Source organism: Polypterus senegalus, chromosome 3, assembly GCF_016835505.1.
Source record: "Polypterus senegalus isolate Bchr_013 chromosome 3, ASM1683550v1, whole genome shotgun sequence".
Taxonomy (NCBI): domain Eukaryota; kingdom Metazoa; phylum Chordata; class Cladistia; order Polypteriformes; family Polypteridae; genus Polypterus; species Polypterus senegalus.
In genome coordinates this window covers 18457669-18481789 of record NC_053156.1, presented here as the reverse complement: position 1 = coordinate 18481789, position 24121 = coordinate 18457669, and the positions used below count along the sequence as shown (strand labels likewise).

General features: G+C 43.2%; 1 protein-coding gene across 2 annotated transcripts; it reads right to left on the bottom strand.

The window, feature by feature from the left end:
• Nucleotides 1-4954: 4954 nt before the first annotated feature.
• Nucleotides 4955-18037, bottom strand: mfsd5 (major facilitator superfamily domain containing 5). Of its 2 annotated transcripts, none has more exons than XM_039746721.1 (2): nucleotides 17787-18037; nucleotides 4955-7547 (listed from the first exon to the last, which is right to left on the bottom strand). In XM_039746721.1, the coding sequence occupies exon 2, from the start codon at nucleotides 7466-7468 to the stop codon at nucleotides 6095-6097; it is 1374 nt and encodes a 457-aa protein (XP_039602655.1). In that variant the 5' UTR covers nucleotides 7469-7547; nucleotides 17787-18037; the 3' UTR covers nucleotides 4955-6094. The 2 variants fall into 2 exon arrangements, with proteins under 2 accessions (XP_039602655.1, XP_039602656.1); XM_039746722.1 differs by having other exon boundaries at nucleotides 17718-17797.
• Nucleotides 18038-24121: the final 6084 nt, after the last annotated feature.

The window sequence follows — 24121 nt, the reverse complement described above, 5'->3', positions numbered from 1 at the left end:
AGAGGTCTGGATATGCTCCCCAAACCGGTCATGCTGAACAATGTCACAGGCAGCATAACGTTCTCCACGGCTTCTCCAGATCCTTTCACGTTTGTCACATGTGCTCAGGGTGAACCTGCTCTCATCTGTGAAAAGCACAGGGTGCCAGTGATGGACCTGCCAGTTCTGGTATTCTATGGCAAATGCCAATCAAGCTCCACCGTGCCCACTAGAGGACCACCCTCATGAAGTCTGTTACTGATTGTTTGCTCAGAGACATTCACACCAGTGGCCTGCCTGCTGGAGGTCATTTTGTGGGCTCTGCCAGTGCTCATCCTGTTCCTCCACACCCAAAGGAGCAGATACCGGTGGGTCCTGCTGATGGGTTAAGGACCTTCTACGAGGGGCCCTGTCCAGCTCTCCTGGAGTAACTGTCTGTCTCCTGAAATCTCCTCCATGCCCTTGAGACTGTGCTGGGAGACACAGCAGACCTTCTGGCAATGCCACATATTGATGTGCCTGCCATCCTGGAGAAGTTAGACTACCTGTGCCAGCTCTGGAGGGTCCAGGTATGGCCTCATGTTACCAGTAGTGACACTGACCGTAGCCAAATGCAAAACGAGTGACAAAACAGATGAGGAGGGAAAAATGTCAGTGGCCTCCCTCCACCTGTGAAACCATTCATTCCTGTTTTGGGGGTCGTCTCATTGTGGCTCCCCCTTCTAGTCACCAAAGCAGCTGACACTGAAGAACAAGCCCCTCTGCTACTTCACTGACCAGATCAACAGCCCACAAGTGTCATTGACTTGATGCTATACTCGGGTTAAAAAGGGGTCATTTCATGTTGTGGAGCAGTATAGATAGATAGATAGATATGAAAGGCACTATATAATAAATAGATAGATGTGAAAGGCACTATATAGATATAAATGAAAGGCACTATATAATAGACAGATATAGATAAAAAGGCACTATATAATAGATATGAAAGGCACTATATTATAAAAAGACAGATGTGAAAGGCACTATATAACTGATAGATAGATAGTCACATGCACTGCCTGTGTAGCTGGCCACTTGCCCCCCCCCCCTATAATCTGTGCCCTCGCTGAATACCTAATTCGCCTTAATAGCGAGCGGTGTCAGCCCTGGTCACACGTGAGTCAAAGGATCACCTTTAGGGCTCATGCGAGGTTCGTCATACTCCTCCAGGACAACAGGGGGTGCTGGTGTTGATCAAGTCTTCTCCCTTTCCCTCCCCCAGTGGCGCGAAAATGGCCAGTGAGAGCAACTGACTCAACTCAGACCAACAGCCAAGAATGCCAGCCACACTTGAGAGGTCCAGAGAGGCTCTCTTTCCATTTTTGTTTTTTTTTTTTTGTTAACCATTAGGCTTTGGAAAAAAAAATGGAGACGGTGGGGTTGTTATTTTTCACGTGACCACAAGTGGTGTGGTCGGCAGGATGGCTAGCGAACCAACGAGCCAGAGTTAATCAACACAGAGGCATGTCGTGAAGCCACAGAAGTGCAACATCCAGAGCCCGTTCAGCTCCCCATCCGGATGCATGCTGGGGATGACGTCAAGACAAACCAATTAACCTTGGAGTGGACCGCTGCCTGCCAACGGTGGCCACAGCATGAATGGTCACACCTTCTTGCGTCCTCTCCGACAAGAGCTGAACGGGGAGACCCCTTTCACTTTGCATACCTTCAAGCCTGTGCATCACTCCCGTCAGAACCTCCGTCTACTCTCAGACAGACAGTTTGGAGGAGTGCTTCAAGCAGACACTCAAACAAAAGCTCAGGAAACTGGTGAGAGCGGGCAGGAATGAGTGCGACTGTTGCTTGTCTACTACCTCCTGTGACGTTGGACCTTGGGATCACTGGGGTGAGCCACAGCCTGTGCTCCAGCCCTATGGTCCTGGTTCAGAAACTGGACACAAGTTGACGTTTCTGCAATGACCTCAGTCGGCTCAACAAGGTCTCCCATGTTGATGCCTATCCTGTGCTGTGGGCCGACTACCTGGTGTAACATCTGGAGATCTCCCAGCTTCTGTACCCCCATCCCCCTTAACATGACCAGAGGATAGTAGCAAGTCCTCCTGGTGGACATGGCCAAGGAAAAGACCACGTTTAGCAGCCCTAGTGGTCTCTGGCAGTATTGTGTCCTACCCTTTTGGTCTGCATGGTGCACCAGCCAAGGTCCGGCAGCTGAGGGACAAAGTGCTGCTTATCTACACTCACCGGCCACTTTATTAGGTATACCTCGCTAGTACGGTGTTGGACCCCCCCCTTTCGTCTTCAGACCTGCTGTAATTTATCATGTCATCAATTCAATAAGGTGCTGCAAACATTCCTCGGGGATTGTGGTCCATATATTGACATGATAGCCTCACGCAGTAGCTGGTGATTTGGTGGCTGCTCATCCACAATGTGAATCTCCCATCCCACCACCTCCCAAAGATGCTCTACTGGATTGAGATCTGCTGACTGTGGAGGCCATTGGAGTCCAGTGAGCTCCTTGTCAGGTTCAAGAAACCAGTTTAAGATGATCTGAGCTTTGTGACATGGCATGTTATCCTGCTGGAAGGAGCCGGCAGAAGATCCTAAAGGGATGGACATGGTGAGCAACAATACTCAGGTAGGCTGTGGCAGTTAAACGATGGTCAGTTGGTACGAAGGGGTCCAACGTGGACCAAGAAAATATCAATTAACACCATCACACCACCATGACCAGCCTGAACTGTTGACACAAGGCAGGATGGATCCCTGCTTTCATGTTGTTGACCTGACCATCTGAATGTTGCAGCAGAAATCGAGACTCCACAGACCAGGCCACGTTTTTCCAACCTTCTTATCGTCTAATTTTGGGGAGCCCGTGTGAATTGTATCCTCAGTTGCCTGTTCTTCGCTGACAGGAGTGTCACCCGGGGTGGTCTCCTGCTGCTGTAGCCCACCTGCTTTAAGGTGTGATGTGTTTTGTGGTCAGAGATGTGCTTCTGCACACCTCGGTTGTAACAAGTGGGGGAGCCAGACCCCCAGTTGAGTATCTGCTGTGCTCACAAGCAGGGGGGTGAAGGCCGATTTGTATTTCTGCGTCAAGACCACGTAGCTTACAGCACTTCCTCTCAAACGTGTCTACACGTCACCACAACGCAGACCCCACGCCGACCACTGCAACTCTTATTGGTCAGTTTAGTAACCGCGTATGTCCTGACACTTGTTTCCATTCATCTTCTGGTTTGGCGAATATATGAAAAAGTGGAAACATGGGAGGGAAAAATACACGAGTCTGCAGAAGAAAATACGCAGCAGCAGGAGGTGTGCCAATCCTGGGGGTGTTTAATGGGCTCACTGGAAGTAGAAACAACTCAACTAGCGTTAAGGCATTGATTGGCCAGAGGCGCAGTGCCACACACAAGTAGAAACTGCCTTCAACTACAGCAGGCTGTTTTAACATTGAATTTTGTTAATTTGATATCAAGTTGATATCGTGAGTTTTAAATTTGATATCAGCACTTAGAAATTTGACATCGGGCTGATAAAATTTGATCTTGTGCTTTTGAAATTTGATATCAAGTTTTCAAAGATTAATATTAAAAAAGAGGTAAAATGTTAATCTATACGCTGATTTTAAACTGTCAAGCACATTTATGAAATCTGATAAGAGTTTTAAAAAATGGATATCAACATTATAATGTTTGATAACAAGCTTTTAAACATGATAGAGCTTTTGAAACTTAAGATCACGATTAAAAAAAAGGACATCAAAAAACAGAGGTTAAACACACTTTATAGATGCTGATTTTAAACTTGTGTCATGTTTTGTGAACATGATCATGTGAAATTTGATATTGGGTTTTTAAAATCTGTATTGTGCTTTTGAAATCTGATCTCGAGTTTTTAAAAATGAATATCAACATTGTAATGTCTGATATCAAGATTTAAAATTTGATAGGTTTTGAAATTTGATTTCACACTTTAAAAATATGTTAGTATCAAGTTTCAAAAGCTCAATATCAAATTTAAAAAATCTGAATTCAAATTTCAAAAGCACAATATTAAATTTTAAAAACCTGATATCAAAAACTCTGAAATCAAATTTCAAAAGCTCGATATCAAATTTAAAAAACCCAATTTTAAAAAATCTGAAATCAAATTTCAAAACTTTGATATCAAATTTTAAAAACCCAATATCAAAAAGTCTGAAATCAAATTCCAAAAGCTTGATATCAAATTTTAAAAACCTGATATCAAAAAGTGTGAAATCAAATTTCAAAAGCTCTATATCAAATTTCAAAACCTCAATATCAAAATTTAAAAACCCAATATCAAAAAGTGTGAAATCAAATTTCAAAAGCTCGATATCAGACATATTGATATACATTTTTAAAAACTTGATATCAGATTTTAAACATGCAATATCACATTTTAAAAGCCCGATATCAAATTTAATAAACATGAATTTAAAATTACAAAACATGGAGTTTAAAATCAGCATATAGATTAGTATTTAACTTCTGCTTTTTGACATCACTTTTTAAAAGCCTGATATCAAATTTCCAAGCGTTGATATTTTTTTTAAGTTGAAATGAAATGCTTAATTCTCAAAATCATATTTAAATACAAAGATATCAGATTTTTAACTGCGGATATGAAGGAAAATGAATGAAATGTTCAAGCAGCCGGCCATACTCGATGGCGTAGTCTTGACGCAGAATTCTAAATCGGTTGTCAGATGTCCCACTTTTTCATTATGAATTGAATACAGTGAGCCCATTGCACTCAGCAAATGGACCATCACAAATCTTCACACACATATAAATTGGGGGAGCCGGACCCCCGTTGTGTGTCCGCCGTGATTCGTTCAGCGCTTACAAAGTGGCGAGCCCACCACGCTTTGCAAATGTGAGATCACAAATGAGCGCCGACACCTCTATGGGGGACGAAGAACAATATAGAAAGCCTCACTGGGTCACAGTGTCTTTTTTTTAATTACTTTATAGTTGTCTTTGGAGGGAGGGGAGCGTAATATATAAAAAAAAAAAAAAAAAACACCCAAACACTGCCTTGCACCCTTCATGCATCACACCTCTTACAGGAAAGTTAACAGGCTGACTTCATGACGGACCACCACCCCGCATTTCTAAAAACACTGTAGGCTTATTTTGCCTGAACCAAGCCCCTCCCCTAAAAAAACCCCATTTGTAGCCCCTTACAGGAGAGTATTGGCACCACAGGGCTTTATTTTTTTTCATTTTTTAAAGACGTCCCAACACTGGGGTGGAGTATTTTACGAGAAATACCCCCCCACCCCCAGCCACACACCTTTTTTGGTACCAAGGGGTGTCCACCTGTGCAGTTTTGCCCCTTCAGCAGTAGAAGGCAGCCAAATGCATTAACTACAGTACAGAGTGGAGTTCAAGCCAATCCACAACATACTGGATAAGGCCGGTTGCAGACAATTCTGATATCCCTAAACCCCCCTCCCATCCCAATTTAAACAAAAGAAATCCTTGCAAGTGGGGTACCTAAAACAAACCACCTTTTTTTTTTTTTTTTGGAAATATACAAGGTACGTATTCACAGTCTCATGGCCGCAGGTGCAAAAAAACAAAAAAAGGTGCAAACGAGCAGGGCTGGAATACATTTAAAATGAAAAAAAAAAAAAAAAGACCCCGTGAATGCCCCCTTTTCATTTCATAGCCCCTTGACGTTTTTTTTTTTTTTTTACATTATTCACACAAAATCCCAGATCCCAAATGAGGTACACCCCACCACTCTCAACAGGCAGATACATTTGGCCTAAAAGAAAGCAAGCCAAGGACGTGTTTACATTCATAGACCAGACCCCCCACCCAGGACCAGCCCCACGTGTATGGAGTCGGTCCGCAGTACACAAACCCGTTCCGTTTGGTCAGATGGGGAAGGATCAGCGCAGTCCGGCACCCCTTACCAATCGTGTCTTAACTTGGCTGTCCTGGACGCCAGAGTGAGGGCCAACGTTATTATTCACTCCGAGTTGGCAGATTTTGGCCCAAACGGCATCCCTGTGGGGCGCTATAACCTCTCAAGGTTCAAGTCGTTGGATAATCCACACAACAACATCAACGACTCAGAGTCCCGAGGGCACCGGGCCGTTCTGCTGCAGTCCCTCCTGGCCATCGAGCCTCAGCTCAGTGTCGTGGCGGATCACCGAGAATAAGCTAACCACAGCCAACAGGGCAGCGAGCATCAGCCCGGCGCAGGCCACAAACATGTGCCGCGTACCACTGAGGCCGTCTCCGCTGCCATACAGGGCCAGCATACCCATACAAGCCAGGAGGTGCAGGGGAAGGCGGAACCAAGCCAGGACGGCGGCCCGCTGCTTCTTGGGGATGATGCGGTCTCGCAAGAAACCCATGGAAGGAAAGTACAGGCCGCACGCCAGTTCGATGACCAGGAAGGCCAAGAAGGATTCCGAGGGCGCTTCCTGTCCGGGCGAAGTGGAGAAGGACAGCATGAAGAGTGCGAAGAAAGCCAGGAGGACGGCCAGGGAGAGCAGGTGAATGGGCTGCAGGAGGTATTTCTTGGAGGTGGCCACCCGGTATAAGGAGGCCCCGATCATGCAAGAGGCCATAAAGCAGGAGAAGATAATGCCAAGCGGGGGCCCGTGGGGGTCCAGGACAGGCGTCCAGAGGAACACAAAGATGTAGATGACGCTTTCAAACAGCGCCTGGATTCCCCCCAGTAGCAGGACCCTGCTGTCCGCCAGGAGGCACTGAAGTCCTTCCACGCAAGACCTCGTGAACTTTGTCTGTGCCACTCCCCCCGGGTGCCAGTTCTCCTCCCAGTCCCTTAAGGCCAGGCCGCCGCAAAGCATCAAGAATGGCACCGCAACGAGGAAGGGGGCGACGGGTCCCAGGCTGAGCCACTCAGCAAAAAAAGTCGCCACAAAGCCGGCGGCCACGGCCAAACCGTGGTTCCATGAGGCAGCTTGCGAGAAAGTCTCGGGGATCCACTCTTTAGGGAAGTCGTGGGTCTCCACGTGCTGGTGGACGTACCAGGCCTCGAAGGCTGTTGCTAACAGGGAGGTTGACAAGCCCCCCAGGACGCGGCCCAGGATCAGTATGAAATAATCCTGCGACAGCTTGGTGAGGCAGCAGACTATGTAGGTGGCGCAAAACAGGATGCAAGCCTGGCGCCGGCCAATGCGGTCCACCAGCCACCCGGCCACCAGACCAAACAGTACGCTGGAGGCAAAACCGCACACATAGATGATGGCGATCTGCGACTCCAGAAAGTTGTAATGGTGGTAGAGTTTGTACAAGTACGGCCCCTGCAGCCAGTCGGCCCACAGAGCAAGGAAGTAGACCCGGTAGAAGTGTAGCTGGAACTGGCGGAAGGCCGGGTTGGTGGCGGGCCCCGGTCTGGCTCGGCAGGCGGAGAACTCCAAGCCCAGGCAGATGGCGAGGAGGAGCAGGAAAGAGACATAGGCAATCAGTAGCATTGCAAACGCGGGCAGCTTCACTGCATCCCTGGACTTGAGGCAGCCAGACGAGATGAACGAGGGGACTCCGCCCCGAGACCTGTAGAGACAGAGACGAGAATAGGAGACAGTTAAAAGAAACCTGCACTTATGGCACAGCTCCTCGTGCTCAGCAGTGAGAGAGACGGGCCGCCATCTTATAACACGTCTTTACAGCAGGGGCTAGGAAAACTAAAGCATTGCAGAGTAAAATCCCACTACTAACACCAACATGTGCAGCTCTATACAAGTCACTGAACTAATCCAAACACACACACACAGATAAATACATAGATATACAGACACATCTCTCTCTCTATTATAATAAAAAATCTTGGGAGACGAGACTTTTTATCCTGTGACGAGACGTGATTTTCTCAGAGAGACACTTCCACGTCCCGCAAGATGAGACTTTGTGCCAATAGATTTAACCAAACCCAGGGCCAGAAATAAAAGACAAAGAATAGATGACAAAGTAGAACGTCATAAAGAACTCAAAAACGTTGGCGCAATACACATGCAGAGCTGGTTAGAGATAATGGAAGTCCGAAAATTCGAAAGTCTCAAAAAAATGACAGTAAAGATCGCATTCGCACAAACAAACAGAAATTACTCCTCGGTGAAATAATGGAACAGTGAAAAGAGATTGAATATATTTTTCAGATTTAAACATCAAGTTGGAGACTTGTAGATCGTCTAATTCAGGGGTGCCTACACTTTTTCGGCTTGCAAGCTACTTTTAAAATGACCAGGTTGAAATGATCTACCTACATTAAAAATGCTATATACGAGTATACTTTATATATAAAATATATATTGTCGTACCTTGCATAAATGACTCGCATAAATAAGTAGAGCCGAATAATGCATTCAAGGAGGTAGCTCTTGGAAGGACTTCTTATGCTTAATGATCGAGTGCCTCACCTGGAACGATGCTTCGGTGTGTCTGCCTTTGCTTTTGAATTCAGCCGAGTGAAAACTGACGGCTGTCCGATTATCTGCGATTTTAGTTCCCTCTCCTTTCTCTTTCTCAGATCGCTTTTCAGAAGGAAGTCAGTTTCGTAGTTTTTATGAACAGTTCGATAGTGCCTTTCCACATTTTCCTTCTTTGGAATAGCAATGATAGATTGACAGATCATACAAACGCACTTCAGTTGTGATATTGTGAGAAAAAAAAACCCTCTTCCAATTGCACATCCAGCCCATACCCGCCCCAAACCCAACTGACTAAACAAGGGATTTTAAAAAAAACATTGAAGGATAACTAGATCACAGCTGGAGTTTTGCAGTAGCTCACACGTTTGATCGTGAGTGTGGGATGACCAGTGTGTTAGAAGAAAAGAGATCTCAGATTGGCCGCCCTTTATGTTAATCAAGTGGCAAATGTCATAGGGAGGATATATGATGGACTAATGTTAAAAAAAAAAAAAATTTGAACGCAACACGAACTACCTGCACTACCCTTTGCGACCTACCGGTCGATCACGATCGATGCATTGTGCACCCCTGGTCTAATTTGTGTTGCCATCAGAGAAAAGTAGTGTTTCTACACAATGAGGAGGCGTATCGGCGAGAATTAAAAGATTTGTTGTTTGTAAGCAGAGACACGAAGTTGCTGGTGCATAGCACAGGCAGGGGGGTTGGCAAGCAAAGTGAGCATGGGGCAAAGCCACTAGTATGTATGTATAATATATATCTGCGGTGGGCTGGCACCTTGCCCGGGGTTTGTTTCCTGCCTTGCGCCCTGTGTTGGCTGGGATTAGCTCCAGCAGAACCCCATTACCCTGTAGTTAGGATACAGCAGGTTGGATTGATTTATTTATTTTATATATATATATATATATATATATATACACACACAAGTGCTGGGTGGTATGACCAAAACTCTATATCACTGTATTTTTCAAAATTATACCGGTTTCACGATATTCAATGGTATTTTTCCCCATGCATGAGTGGACGTTAACCACGTTTCCACAATTGTACATTGTATAAAAAACATTTTAATGTGCACACAAGTATTAGTACGGGTTTGCATGGCCCCATAAATTGATAGTTTTCAAGGGGTTGGCACCAATGAAGAGAAGTAATCACATTGCATGACAGATGCAGTCAAAATATAGAAAGTTTTTATTGAACAAACTTTGCAAACAACTTAAACTGTCATTTTGACAACATATTTTCAACCATCCAAAGAGGCATTTGGACTTAGTAAAATATACAGAGGTGCTTGTCAAAAGTTGTATTGCAATGAACACGTCTTAGAAATGGAATAAATAGTAAATATTTTTTGTAAACCAACTACACTTCCTGATGATGTTAACAATCTCTGTCCACTGACATGTTAAGGTGACTTTTTAAACAATTTTACCATCATTACACTGCATAATATTTAAACTAACAAATAATAACAATAAAATAAATAATAGTGCAACGTCCAGCAATAATACTATTACTTTAAGCCTAGGTGCATTACACAGTATTCACCAAATAAAAATAAAACAATTGCAACTTGGTGATGACATCTTTACCAATTGAACCATCATTAACACTAGAATTACCAGAGCCTACGAAAAAACTCGTAGATCCATCCCACCTTAAATCGCTTCTTAAATCCGTTCGCACCTCTGCGCCAGCGTCTTTTGTCTTCTAAATGTGCCGATGAAGACCCTAAAGACTCGTGACTTTACTCTGTAGATCTGGCTCTTGCATACAAAGAACAGTGTATGTGCCAAAAACATTAACATATATATGTTACTTACATAAAAGCCAGATCGAATGTTATTTACCTACTTACCGCGTAAAGTCACAAGTGCAGAGCTTCCCATGTACATATACAAAGTACAGCGATGGCAAAAGTGCATTTTTGATCCAATGTAGAACCGTTGTCATGATTTGAGCTTACCTCTGTTATAGCGCGTCTATGTCAAAACAGCAGTGCGCGTTTTTTTGTTTGTTTGGTGTATGGGGAGTTGGGATTGTGAACACGGCTGAGAAAATAACAGAATAAAAAAAACAAAGCTAACCTTTACAAGTATCATAAATTACACCGGTTGTTACAGACTGGAATCAAATGTAAGTTTTTATTCTAAAATAGTAAGAATACGAGCAGCTCCGTTCTCAAAACAGACTCGTCCGGGGTTGAACCCGTGAAGCTTTGATTACCAGTCAATGGCTGATACCGTTGCGCCACCGAAGCTGTGACAACAAAGGCATGTCAATGTCGCAGGTAAACGCGAGTTGCTTTTCTGCAGTTATATTTTTGAATAAAAGTGCATTTGTTCCGTTATATTTGTACTTTTTCTGAAAGTGTTTCTTTGATGTTTGGAATTCAGGCTTCACACATTATATAGTTTATACCTACATTTTGTCAATTATTACCAAAACATGAAAAACGTTTCTGTTTCAAAAATGTGTTTACACGGATTGCTGTATAAATGGAACATACATGAAATGCGTGTGTTCCAAATAACAATCTATTATTTCCATTCTAAAACTCCACTTCACTCCCAGATAATCAATCAAGGCATGAGCTGGGCGAAGTTCGTGCATGTTCTAAGTCGTTGGGGGGATGGAATAGCCGGCTGCTTGCAGATTGCCTTTATCAGCACATTTAGAAGACAAAAGACGCAGGTGGAGAGGTGCGAAGGGATTTAAGAAGCGATTTAAGGTGGGACGGATCTACGAGTTTTTTCGTAGGCTCTGGTAATTCTAGTGTTAAGGCAGATTGTATTAATATGGACCTTGCTTCAAGCTAAGCTATATACATAGATAATAAAACTGCAACTTGCATTTATAATGCTATCTGTGGTATAGCCATACGGAATCGTATTAGGGCCACATTGAAGACAAGAAAAATACGGACACAGTGAAGAAAAAAAACCTAAAACTGTATGTCGAGATTAAAGTCGACATTTCCACTTTATTCTCGTAGTTTATTTTGTCATTAAAGTAGAATGTCATAAACTAAACTTCACCCTAAAATCAATGTTTAATTTACTAGATTTTCTCAAAACCCATCATAAGTTATGTAGCACATTAAATGCTTTGTGTTGTGTTCCCCGACCCAGTTGTTAATCGCTACGCTCTTCTTAAACTGAATTCCTCCGCACTAAGAGGAGGCACAGGCAGCGACTGCCCCACAGAATCCATTCACTTCATGATATTTTTGCTCTCTGAAAATGTAGAATGCAAAGATAATTTTTCATGATGAAATGCATTAAAGCAGGTATTAAACATACACGGTGGTGTGGCGGTAGTGCTGGTCCCTCGCAGTAAGGGGTCCCCAGGTGTACGTTCAGTGTAGAGATCTTTATGGCAGGTATGACGAGGCTCCAAAAAACTGGACGTATAAATGGGCATCGAATAGGTTTAACTTAAATATTGTGTAAATGTTGGGTTCGTGATCTGGTGGTCAGAGACATGAACACAGAATTCAATGGATTTTCTTCTGAGCGGGTTTTCTTTATTGCATGCGTGCTGTCTCTTTCCGACGTATTAAACCCTCAGCTCCTATCCTTCCTTTTTCTTTCTCCACATAACCAATCGCCACTCGATAAACACCTTTGTGAAATTAAAACTAGCTATAAACTTAGACCACGGAGTGTTCAGAACTTTAAAAAAAAAACTTTGTTATACATTTTTAATTATGCCGTACATTCAAGGTTGTGCCCATCCCAGCAAGCATTGTGTGCAAGGCAGGAGGAAATCCTGAACGTGGCACCAGTACATCGCAGGGTGAATACGAGCAACACATACAGTGGTGCTTGAAAGTTTGTGAACCCTTTAGAATTTTCGATATTTCTGCATAAATTTGACCTAAAACATCATCAGATTTTCATTTCAGTCCTAAAAGTAGATAAAGAGAAACCAGTTAAACAAATGAGACAAAAATATTATACTTGGTCATTTATTTATTTAGGAAAATGATTGAATATTACATATTTGTGAGTGGCAAAAGTATGTGACCCTCTAGGATGATCAGTTAGTTTGAAGGTGAAATTCGAGTCGGGTGTTTTCAATCAGGTGTGAGTGGGCACCCTGTGTTATTTAAAGAACAGGATCTATCAAAGTCTGCTCTTCACAACACGTTTGTGGAAGTGTATCATGGCACAAACAAAGGAGATTTCTGAGGACCTCACAAAAAGAGTTGTTGGTGCTCATCAGGCTGGAAAAGGTTACAAAACCATCTCTAAAGAGTTTGGACTCCACCAATCCACAGTCAGACAGATTGTGTACAAATGGAGGAAATTCAAGACCATTGTTACCCTCCCCAGGAGTGGCCGACCAACAAAGATCACTCCAAGAGCAAGGCACACGTGTAATAGTCGGTGAGGTCACAAAGGACCCCAGGGTAACTTCTAAGCAACTGAAGGCCTCTCTCACATTGGCTAATGTTCATGTTCATGAGTCCACCATCAGGAGAACACTGAACAACAATGGTGTGCATGGCAGGGTTGCAAGGAGAAAGCCACTGCTCTCCAAAAACATTGCTGCTCGTCTGCAGTTTGCTAAAGATCACGTGGACAAACCAGAAGGCTATTGGAAGAATGTTTTGTGGACGGATGAGACCAAAATAGAACTTTTGGTTTAAATGAAAAGCGTTATGTTTGGAGAAAGGAAAACACTGCATTCCAGCATAAGAACCTTATCCCATCTGTGAAACATGGTGGTGGTAGTATCATGGTTTGGGCCTGTTGTGCTGCATCTGGGCCAGGCCGGCTTGCCTTCACTGATGGAACAATGAATTCTGAATCATATCAGAGAATTCTAAAGGAAAATGTCAGGACATCTGTCCATGAACTGAATCTCAAGAGAAGGTGGGTCATGCAGCAAGACAACGACCCTACGCACACAAGTCGTTCTACCAAAGAATGGTTAAAGAAGAATAAAGTGAATGTTTTGGAATGGCCAAGTCAAAGTCCTGACCTTAATCCAATCGAAATGTTGTGGAAGGACCTGAAGTGAGCAGTTCATGTGAGGAAACCCACCAACATCCCAGAGTTGAAGCTGTTCTGGACAGAGGAATGGGCTAAAACTCCTCCAAGCTGGTGTGCAGGAATGATCAGAAGTTACAGGAAACGTTTAGTTGCAGTTATTGGGGGGTCACAGCAGATACTGAAAGCAAAGGTTCACATACTTTTGCCACTCACAAATATTGTAATATTCGATCATTTTCCTCAATAAATAAATGACCAAGTATAATATTTGTGTCTCATTTGTTTAACTGGTTTCTCTTTATCTACTTTTAGGACTTGAGTGAAAATCTGATGATGTTTTAGGTCAAATTCATGCAGAAATATAGAAATTTCTAAAGGGTTCACAAACTTTCAAGCACCACTGTACACTAGCAGGGTTAATATAGCATAACAAAACCCGCCATCCTACATGACTTTGAAAGGAAACTGAAGCACGCTGAGTAAACCCACCAGAAAAACAAGCAAATTCAAAGCAGGGAACACCCGGGACCCCATTGCTGCAAGGCAGCAGTGCAACCTCAACGCCACCGTGCCCCCACATGATTAATACATGCTTTAAAGCATTTCATCCTGAAAATGATATCAAGTATTTATCTTAGCATTCTAAATGTTCAGGGAGCAGGAATATCATGAAATTAATGTATTCTGTGTACTGTCTGCGCCTCCTCTTAGTGCAAGAGAGAGGCAGTTTAAGAAGCACGTAGTGATTAACATGGCTCCGGGAAAACAACACAAAGCATGTGCTACATTACTTATGATGGGGTTTGAGAAAATCTAGTAAATTAAATATTCATTTTAAGATGAAGTTTAGTTTATGATGTTCTATTGTACTTTAATAACAAATTACGAGAATAAAGTCAACATGTCGTCACACTATTACACAGTATTGAAAAAAATACAACTTGGCTTGCAGTATTATCCAGTAGTATAGAAACAACATTCACACATTTGAACATAATGGTCCACATCCGACCTTTTAAATCCAAAGTATCTCCAGATAACAGACGTGACTCCTTTTTCCTGCAAAAGTTCTTCTGCGTCATCATGTTCAACTTTATTGTCTGCTACAGCGTCAGTTTCGGAATGTTCTCTGTCCATTTTCAACACGCAATACCTCCACACCCACATGTACTCCATTGTATGCTTGTTTAGCGGAGCAGCAGTGAAAAAAAGCCCCCGCGCAACAACTCTGTGGCATGTGTTTAGCGATGTTGAGTGAAAAAGGTCCCCCTTAAACCCGCTGTGCCAAGTTCCGAACGTTGTTTAGGCAATTTAAACCGGTGTTGCGGTATAAGAAAAATCCATATCATAACAAAAATAAAAAAACAACGGTTTTTGGTATGAACCGGTATACCGCCTAGCACTAATACACACACATACATATGAAAACGTTTGTGAACCCCCTCTCAGCCTGCATAATAATTGACTCTCCTTTCAACAATAAAGATAACAGTGGTATGTCTTTCATTTCCTAGGAATATCGGACTACTGGGGTGTTTTCCGAACGCAGATTTTTAGTGACGCAGTATTTAGTTGTATGAAATGAAATCAAATGTGAAAAACTGGCTGTGCACAAATGTGGGTCCCCTTGTCATTGTGCTGATTTAAATGCCTGTCACTGCTCAATGCTGATTACTTGTAACACCAAATTGGTTGGATTAGCTTGTGAAGCCTTGAACTTCATAGACCGGTGTGTCCAATCACGACTGGTAAAAGGTATTTAAGTTGGTCAATCGCAAGTTGTGCTTCAATTTGACTCTCCTCTGAAGAGTGACAGACAGCATGGGATCCTCAAAGCAACTCTCCAAAGATCTGAAAACAAAGATTGTTGAGTGTCCTGGTTTAGGGGAAGACTACAAAAAGCCATCTCAGAGGTTTAAACTGTCAGCTTCAACTGTAAGGAATGGAATCAGGAAATGGAAGGCCACAGGCACAGTTGCTGTTAAATCGAGCAGGTCTGGCAGGCCAAGAAAAATACAGGAGTGGCATATGAGCAGGATTGTGAGAATGGTGACAGACAACCTACAGATCACCTCCAAAGACCTGCAAGAACATCTCGCTGCAGATGGTGTATCTGTACATCGTTCTACAATTCAGCGCAATTTGCACAAAGAACATCTGTATGGCAGGGTGATGAGAGAGAAGCCCTTTCTGCACTCATGCCACAAACCGAGTCGCTTGTTGTATGCCAATGCTCATTTAGACAAGCCAGGTTCATTTTGGAATAAAGTGCTTTAAACTGATAAGACAAAGATGGAGTTATTTGTTCATAACAAAAAGTGCTTTGCATGGCGGAAGAAGAACACCGCAGTCCAAGACAAACACCTGCTACCTACTGTCACATTTGGTGGAGGTTCCATCCTGCTGTGGGGCTGTGTGGCTAGTTCAGGGACTGGAGGTCTTGTTAAAGTCGAGGGTCTGATGAATTCAACTGAATATCAACAAATTCTTCAGGATAATGTTCAAGAATCAGTCACAAAGTTGAAGTTACGCAGGGGTTGGATATTCCAACAAGACAATGAGTCAAAAACACAGTTCAAAATCTACAAAGGCATTCATGCAGAGGGAGAAGTACAATGATCTGGAATGGCCTGACTTGAATATCATCGAACATCTATGAGATGATTTGAAGCAGGCTGTCCATCAAATTGAACAACTGGAGAGATTTAGTAATGAAGAATGGTCAGAAATACCTCCATCCAGAGTCCAGACACTCATCACAGGCTACAGGAGGACAGCGTCGAGAGGCTCAAAGGAGCAAAAGGAGGCTCAACTAAGTATTTTACATTAACTTTAATAACATTAAATGGTTTCTACTAAGGCGGCGCAGTGGGTAGCACTGCTGCCTCGCAGTTAGGAGACCCAGTTTCACTTTCCAGGTCCTCCCTGTGTGGAGTTTTCATGTTCTCCCTGTGTCTGCATGGGTTTTCTCCCATAGTCCAAAGACGTACAGGTTAGGTGCATTGGTGAGCCTAAATTGTCCCGTGTGTGTGTGTGCCCTACAATGGACTGGCGCCCTGCCCGGGGTTTGTTTCCTGCCTTGCGCCCTGTGTTGGCTGGGATTGGCTCCAGCAGACCCCCGTGACCCTGTCGTTAGGATATAGCGGGGTGGATGTACATAAGCCTAGGTAAAATGTTGCTATATACTGTATATATTTATTTTTATATATATATTGTTCTATTGTCAGCCTTAATGTATACATATTTTAATTAGAAACCTTTCTATTAAGAGTGAAGGTTTGTTTTACACTTTGGTTAAATTTTGCTTAGCAATACCTAGTTGATTTTGTATTTGGTATACTTAATTATTAGATATGATCATAGTATTAATTAATGATAATAATCCAACTAAATGTGGTATATATTTGTTTTTGTTGATTAATCAGTGGAAAGCACCTGGAGTTGCATGTAAATGTATGATAAGGTGCTATACAAATAAAGTTATCATTATTATTCCATAGGTATACTGTCTTGTCATTTTCTAACCTGATTACGATTTGAAAAGCATGGTGTGTGTTTCCTTTAAAATTTAAATATAATTAATACATTCAAATCAGTGTAGTCGAGTTTATTAAAATTCTTCTGTTATTCGATTAGCATCATGTCGTACTAGAAGACAGAGGACGTCTTTCTGAATAAAGATAGTAAAATATTGTAGCGACCTCCGCGTAAGGCTCGAAAAGATAAGTAAAAAAACAGACAAACGTAGTAAAGTCTCACCAAAAAGATTTTACTTGAATATTCAAGAAATAGAACGCCGACCTCGTAACCCCAAACACACCCCCTTTTAAGCACCCTCTCCTCCCATCCCAAATTAAAGTGGATTTCATTTGACTGAATATGCTTACATTGTTCAGTTGTATTTTTTTAATCGATTGCCTATTAGTACGTTGATTGTATTTTCTCGTGTTTTATTTGTGTATACCGGTGGCCAGAAATACGTGCAGATTAAGATTTTATTTGTACAGTGACACTGAGCATATGAGAAGAAACACAACTCGGGTAAACCTGTCAGTTAAAATGACATGCGACTTCTTTGGCACAACAAAAGAAAACCGAAAAACTAATACACGAGAGTTAGACGTGTCACTGCGGCGTGATTTAATATCAGCACACTTGCCACAGAGAACCGTGTTCATCGTTTGGTGGACTGGACCGCGGCATTCATGAAAGTCTGGTGATTCACACACCGATTACAAGTAGTGAGTAAAACGCTATATACATGTAAAGAATTATTATTATTATTAACTTACACAGAGAATACAAGGTAGTCGTATTCCTACAATATCCTCAAAATCCTTTATGTCTCGTTCCCACCTCACCTTTATGCCGCCCCTTCCTATCTTCGGCGTGTTCACGTCTTCCGGAACATGAGCCGGCTCACCGTCTTTCTCTCGAACACGATATAGGTGAGAAGCGGGGCCCCGCTCCTTTTTCCAGCAGTTACCCCTGAGCGACCTCAATGCCTTATTCACTGACTTGGGTACAACAGATGCTGTTCTAACGCCGCAGAGCCCCCGATCAATCTGACTGACGTATACCGAACTTCTGAAATCTACTTCCGGGGTACATCCCCATTCCCCTCCTTCAAAGAAGCCGTCGTGTCCGCGCGCACGGATCACGTGGCGCGAGATTTAAAAAAAGGAAAGAAACTTTATTGATTTTCATGTATGACAGTGCGGCGAAGTAGTGATGGGAGATACCACTATTTTGAACATCTATATAAGTGATGTATGCATCATAATTTATGATGCTAAGTATTTAATAAGAATAGGATTTTTATAACTGACATGACAGTATTTTAAATGACTTTTAATTCCCACAAGTAAATCACCATACACAAGCCGGACACAATAAAATAATTATTTCTAAACTGGTGTATGTTTTTATGACAACCCGCATCGATTATTGTAACATCCTACTGGCAGGTGCCCCTTCTAATATTCTATCACAACTTCTGCTTCGCCTTCCCTCTCTTACGGGGTTTAAGTATAAAATTGTACTAATAACCTATAAAGTTTTAAATGGAAGGACGACATCAGTGACATTCTTAATCTCTCCGCTCTTGTTAAGGTCCACTGATTCTGGCCATCCTCTTGTGCCCCACATTAACCTGCGCTCAAACAGAGCCTTCAGCTGTATTGTACACGTACATCGGAACGACCTCCCGAAATAAATGAGATCAGCTAACCCAGTTCATTCTAAAAAAAAAACGAACTTTAAACTCATTTGTTTTTGGAATCACCAGTCATTATGAAAAGTAAAAAAAAAAAAACTAATAATGATAACTTAAAGTGCTATAAATTTGTTTTCTGTATATGACTTCGATTATTTTAATAATATTTATAGTCAAGATCGCTGAATTGGCGCATTTCCTGTTCAAATACAGGGGACAAACGTGAGGTGCGGCGGTGACGAGCGACGAGCCCCTCGGACTGCGCTCGCCTCGCAAACTGCTGGGGTGATGCGTGCAAGTGCCGCGTGTCTGTCGCTGTCTCTCTGTATGTCGCCAATATAATGTTTGCAGACACGTTTATTACAAATAAACAAAAGAGAACCGAAATGCGCTCTCTCCGCTCTCTCTCTCGCCGCTATAAATGTGACGTTCTTTCTTAGCCAAATACACCTGTCTATGTATGTGTAAAGAATGCTATTGAGATATGAAACACAACCAGAAGTCACTGTGCATGCTGCCAATTGAATCTTATATAAAAGTCAATGTACAGTATGTGTGTATGTATGTATGTATGTATGTTACAGCATCACTTCCGAACGGCTGGAGTGATTCTCTTGAATCTTGGTACACATGTTTCTCATTGGTCGACTAAAAGTACTGTAGGGTGAAATCAAGGTAGGGTACTGGGTGATCTTGCGGTCTTGTATCCATGTTATAATCCAGTTGACACACGAAACGACCACCAGAGGGCAAACTGGAGGTGACTGCCAGCATCTATATAGATAGACTAGCAAAATACCCGCGCTTAGCAGCGGCGAAGTACTGCATTAAAATTTTTATTAAGAAGAAAATTAAATGTTTTTAAACTGAGGGAAAATATACCAATAATTATTTGTTAAGGATCTCTTTGTATACCACGTTGTGAGTTCGGCCCTCCGGTTGTAATATGACCAAGCTGTGCGCTGAGCTTACTCTTGAGCATGTAACGTACAGTTGGCCATGTGAACAGTAATCTTGTTTCAAATCTCACAGCTTGGATTGCTGCTGTCATAATCGGTTTGAGTTTCATGGTTTGTTTCAATTACGACAGTATTTGTAGGACTTGTGTTGAAGTGACATTCGGCATCTGTCAAGCGTTGTAAGCACACAACCGGTTTCATCGATAACTTCACTTCCAGCTTTTGAGAATTTAAACATTCATAAACATCAAAGTGTCCACTACTGAAATCGTCACCTGTGAATCTAAGATGTTTAAGAGGCATTGGTGGTTGTCGAAAGGTGTAAAATATTTGGCCATTTCAGTACACTTGAAAGCGACAACCGAACAATTCAGCGGCAGCCATCAACTCACATGCAGAACCATAGGTGAAGGGCTTAAGCATTTCACTCTTCTAGTGCTCCTGTGTAGTCTAATTATCTCCTGTACCGTCATCAGTCCACACCTTGAACCTGTCCCAGTCATTCAAAACATAAAACACAATGGTCCTCCAGATATCAAGAGTGAGCCTGATATGGCCGTGCAATATGTAACACAGAGAATGGAAAAGGCAGGTGCCATCTCCGGGCATGGAAACCACACGGTAAGTGACAGTCCTTTGATCGATGGTGATCACCTCGATAGACATGTTAATGGGGTTATGGTTGGAACAATAAAGGAAATGTGCTACCTGAACAATGTAAAGTAAGTCTAAAATACCTACACAATAACTATAATCGTAATAAACGAACAATAAAACAGCGGAGAAGCCGTGGATTAAATAAAAAGGCTGCAGTTATCAGCAGGGAGACGTGAATCCCGTGGCAAAGCAAGGAAGGGAATGTAGAGACCGGAGCGACGGACGGCCTTATATAGGCAGGCAGCCAACAACGTGGGAGGTGTGGGGATGGGGGACCGGCGACCGAGCTGCAGGCTATGGACGTATATATGTATGTAAGTAGGATTCAGTTAGCATTGGGAACCCACGTACCAAATTTCTTGAAGATGGGCCCATAAGTAACAAAGACTGTTGAAAAGTTCAATATGGCGGCCGACAGTGGCGTCATACCTCTGAAATAAGTACGTACATTGGTTTCGGTTAGCGCAGGGGAGCCGCCTACGAAATTTCGTGAAGATGGGGCCATAAATAAGAAAGTTCAACATGGCGGATGTTGTTGACCGTTATCGACCGTTATGACCGTTACACGTAGAATTTCGAAATGAAACCTGCTTAACTTTTGTAAGTAAGCTGTAAGGAATGAGCCTACCAAATTTCAGCCTTCTACCTACACGGGAAGTTGGAGAATTAGTGATGAGTCAGTGAGTGAGTGAGTGAGTGAGGGCTTTGCCTTTTATTAGTATAGATAGATAGATGTGTGTATTTGCTCGCCTTGTGGCAAACTGGCACCCTGTCCAAGGTTTGTTCCTGCTTTGAGCCCTGTGCTTTTTGGAATAGGCTCCTCCACCCCATAAGTCTGGATTGATCAGGTTAGAATATACCATGTCGTTTCTGTGACAGTGTGTATCTGCTCCACACTGCCACAAGGTGAACAAATACATACACACACTGGGGCCATATCTATCTATCTATCTATCTATCTATCTATCTATCTATCTATCTATCTATCTATCTATCTATCTATCTATCTATCTAACTCTCGCCCCTTACCAGTCATACTGCCAACATTCAAAGTTCCTACCCTCAGTTCCACTCTCTTTACCTTCCTCTTCTCCTCTTTCGTCTGGATGCATCTTCCCCTCTTCTTCTTTTCCTTCTTCAGCCAACAGTAGCCTAATTTCCGCCAGCCTCCTGTTGTCTAACAGTACTGGTGACAGTCATTGTTAACCCGGGGCTCGACCGATCTGGTATGGAATTTTGTTTTGTTATCTGCATGTTGATCTGGCAAAATTTTACACCGGATGCCCTTCCTGACGTAACCCTCCCCATTTATCTGGGCTTGGGACTGGCACGACAAAACCCACTGGCTTGTGCATTCCCTGTGGCTGGGTTAGACAGCTGAAGAACTCTAGTGGCTGTACCAGGGGATGGCGCTGTGTCCAAATACCATTCTCTCTCTTCCATCCTGGCTTGAACACCTTTGATGTCAGTTCCGGTGCCTGTCCACTTGGGCCAGCGTCTTCCTGCTGGGAGGAATGAACACCAGAAGTTCCGCCATCTTTGCCAGGTCATTCCTGAACTCACAGCTGGAAAGGCGCCTCTGTAATTATGCTGTGAAAAGCTGAGTGGCGCTACCATTAGTTCTGTGTCACTGTTCCAACAGTAAACCATCCCGAGATCATTCATGTCAGCCAAGGCAGTGGGCTCACTCACAATATGGCCTAAGGAGACAGCCAGGAATAAAGAATGGGACTAAAACATCTGAGAGCAGCTTCTCCCCACCATCCAAGAACAGTTTGTTGACCAACAATTAACAATCCAGCATGACGGAGCACCGAGCCATAAGACAAAAGTGAGAACTAAGTTGGCTCAGGAAACAAAACATCGACATTTGGTGTCCATGGCTAGGAAACTCCCCAATGAGAACTTGTGGTCAATCATCAAGAGGCAGCGGGTGGACAAACAGAAACCCACCAATTCTGATTGTGCAAGAATGGGCTGCCATCAGTCAGGATTGGGCCCAGAAGTTGATTGCCAGCCTGCCAGGGTGAATCACAGATTTTGAAAAAGAAAGAAGGGCCAACACTGCCAGTATGGACTCTGTGCATAAACTTCATGTCATTGTCAATAAAAGCCTTTGAAACTTCTGAATGGCTTGTCATTCTACTTCCGTACACCAGAGAAACATCTGACATGAAGATCTAAAAACACTGAAGCAGCAGACTTTGTGAAAACCAACACTTGGTTCATTCTGAAAACGTTTGGCCACGACTATATTGTGTATAGTTTTTTTTTATTTATTAACATTTTAAATTATTAGGTTTTAGTTTCAGGGTGGCACAGTGGTGCAGTGGTAGCGCTGCTGCCTCGCATTTAGGAGACCCGGGTTCGCATATCGGGTCCTCCCTGCGTGGAGTTTGCATGTTCTCCCCGTGTCTGTGTGGGTTTCCTCCCAAAGACATGCCGGTTAGGTGGATTGGCGATTCTAAATTGGCCCTAGTGTGTGTGTGTGTCCTGTGGTGGGTTGGCACCCTGCCCAGGATCCCTGAGATTGGCTCCAGCAGACCCCCGTGGCCCTGTGTTTGGATTCAGCGGGTTAGAAAATGGATGGATGGGTTTAAGTTTCTTAGAATTGTGCCTTTACTGGGTATTAAGTTTGTACTGTAAAGCACTTTGGTCAGTTGGCAGTTGTGTTAAAGGTGTTACATACATAAAGCTGACTTGATATGTCTGTTATTGTCCTTCCTCTATATACACTGTGATAGATTAAGGGCACTCTCAGAGCACTCGTCAGACACCAGGTAAAAGTCCAATAATTATTATTTATTATAATAATAATGTGCACAAAGCACCCTCCACTCCCCAATACTCAATAAACAATACAATAATCAAATAAACAATCCTCCAATCTCCCAGATGCTTAGCCACCCTGCCTTCCAACTCAGCTCATCTGTCTGGGATCTCCCACAGTCCTTTATAGTCCTCGACCCGGAAGTGCTTCTGAGCCCTCAATCCATGTGATTATCCAGCACTTCCAGGTCAGGTAAAAACTTCTCTTTTTCTTCAACCCGGAAGTACATCATTTCTTCCATTCCTGTGACTTGGAAATACTTCCGGGCTATACGGAAAATATAAATCCCTGGGCCTCCCTGCAGCGAATCCTGGCGGCACCCTTGGTATCCTGCAGGGCTGTACATTATAATTCCACTGTCCATAGTTCCCTGCTGGCATTCGGGGCACCTCTATTTTGCAAGGAGGGCTCCATCTGGCGGCCTGAGGGTATTGGCCGGGATGAATTTATATCTCACACATATAAATTAATATATAAATCTATTGTGGGTGACAGGGGGCTTCACTGAGCCCCAAACCTTGATCACCACTGACACAAACACAGGCACAGTGGAGTGGTGGCTCTGAGGCGCTGGTATCCAGAAGTTTGCCGGTTCGAATCCCCGTCACTGCCAAAAGAGATCCTACTCTGCTGGGCCCTTGAGCAAGGCCCTTAACCTTCAATTGCTCCAGGGGTGCTGTACAATGACTGACCCTGCGCTCTGACCCCAAGGGGTATGCGAAAAATGAACAAATTCCCAATACGAGAAATTGTATAAGGCGAACTTAAGAACAAAAAAAAAAACCCGATGTTTTTTGTTTCTTCAGATTCCACAGCACTGTACCCTCAGGGATGGTCAATCCTTCCTCTTTCTCCCAACTCCTCTTCCCCCACTCAAGTGTTATCCTCTTCCTACCGACTCCGACTCCCTGAGGTGAAGCGGAGGGATCCTTTTAAGCCGGACCCTAGAAGTATTTCTTGTATTTGGGCAGAGTCGTTTTGGGCTCAGGCAGAAATATCACAAGGTAGGGATGGTCTGTCACTGCAGCTCCCCCT

Bases quoted from the DNA above. Each gene is read 5' to 3' on its own strand.
- mfsd5 (XM_039746721.1), bottom strand. From the start codon at position 7,468: ATGCTACTGATTGCCTATGTCTCTTTCCTGCTCCTCCTCGCCATCTGC.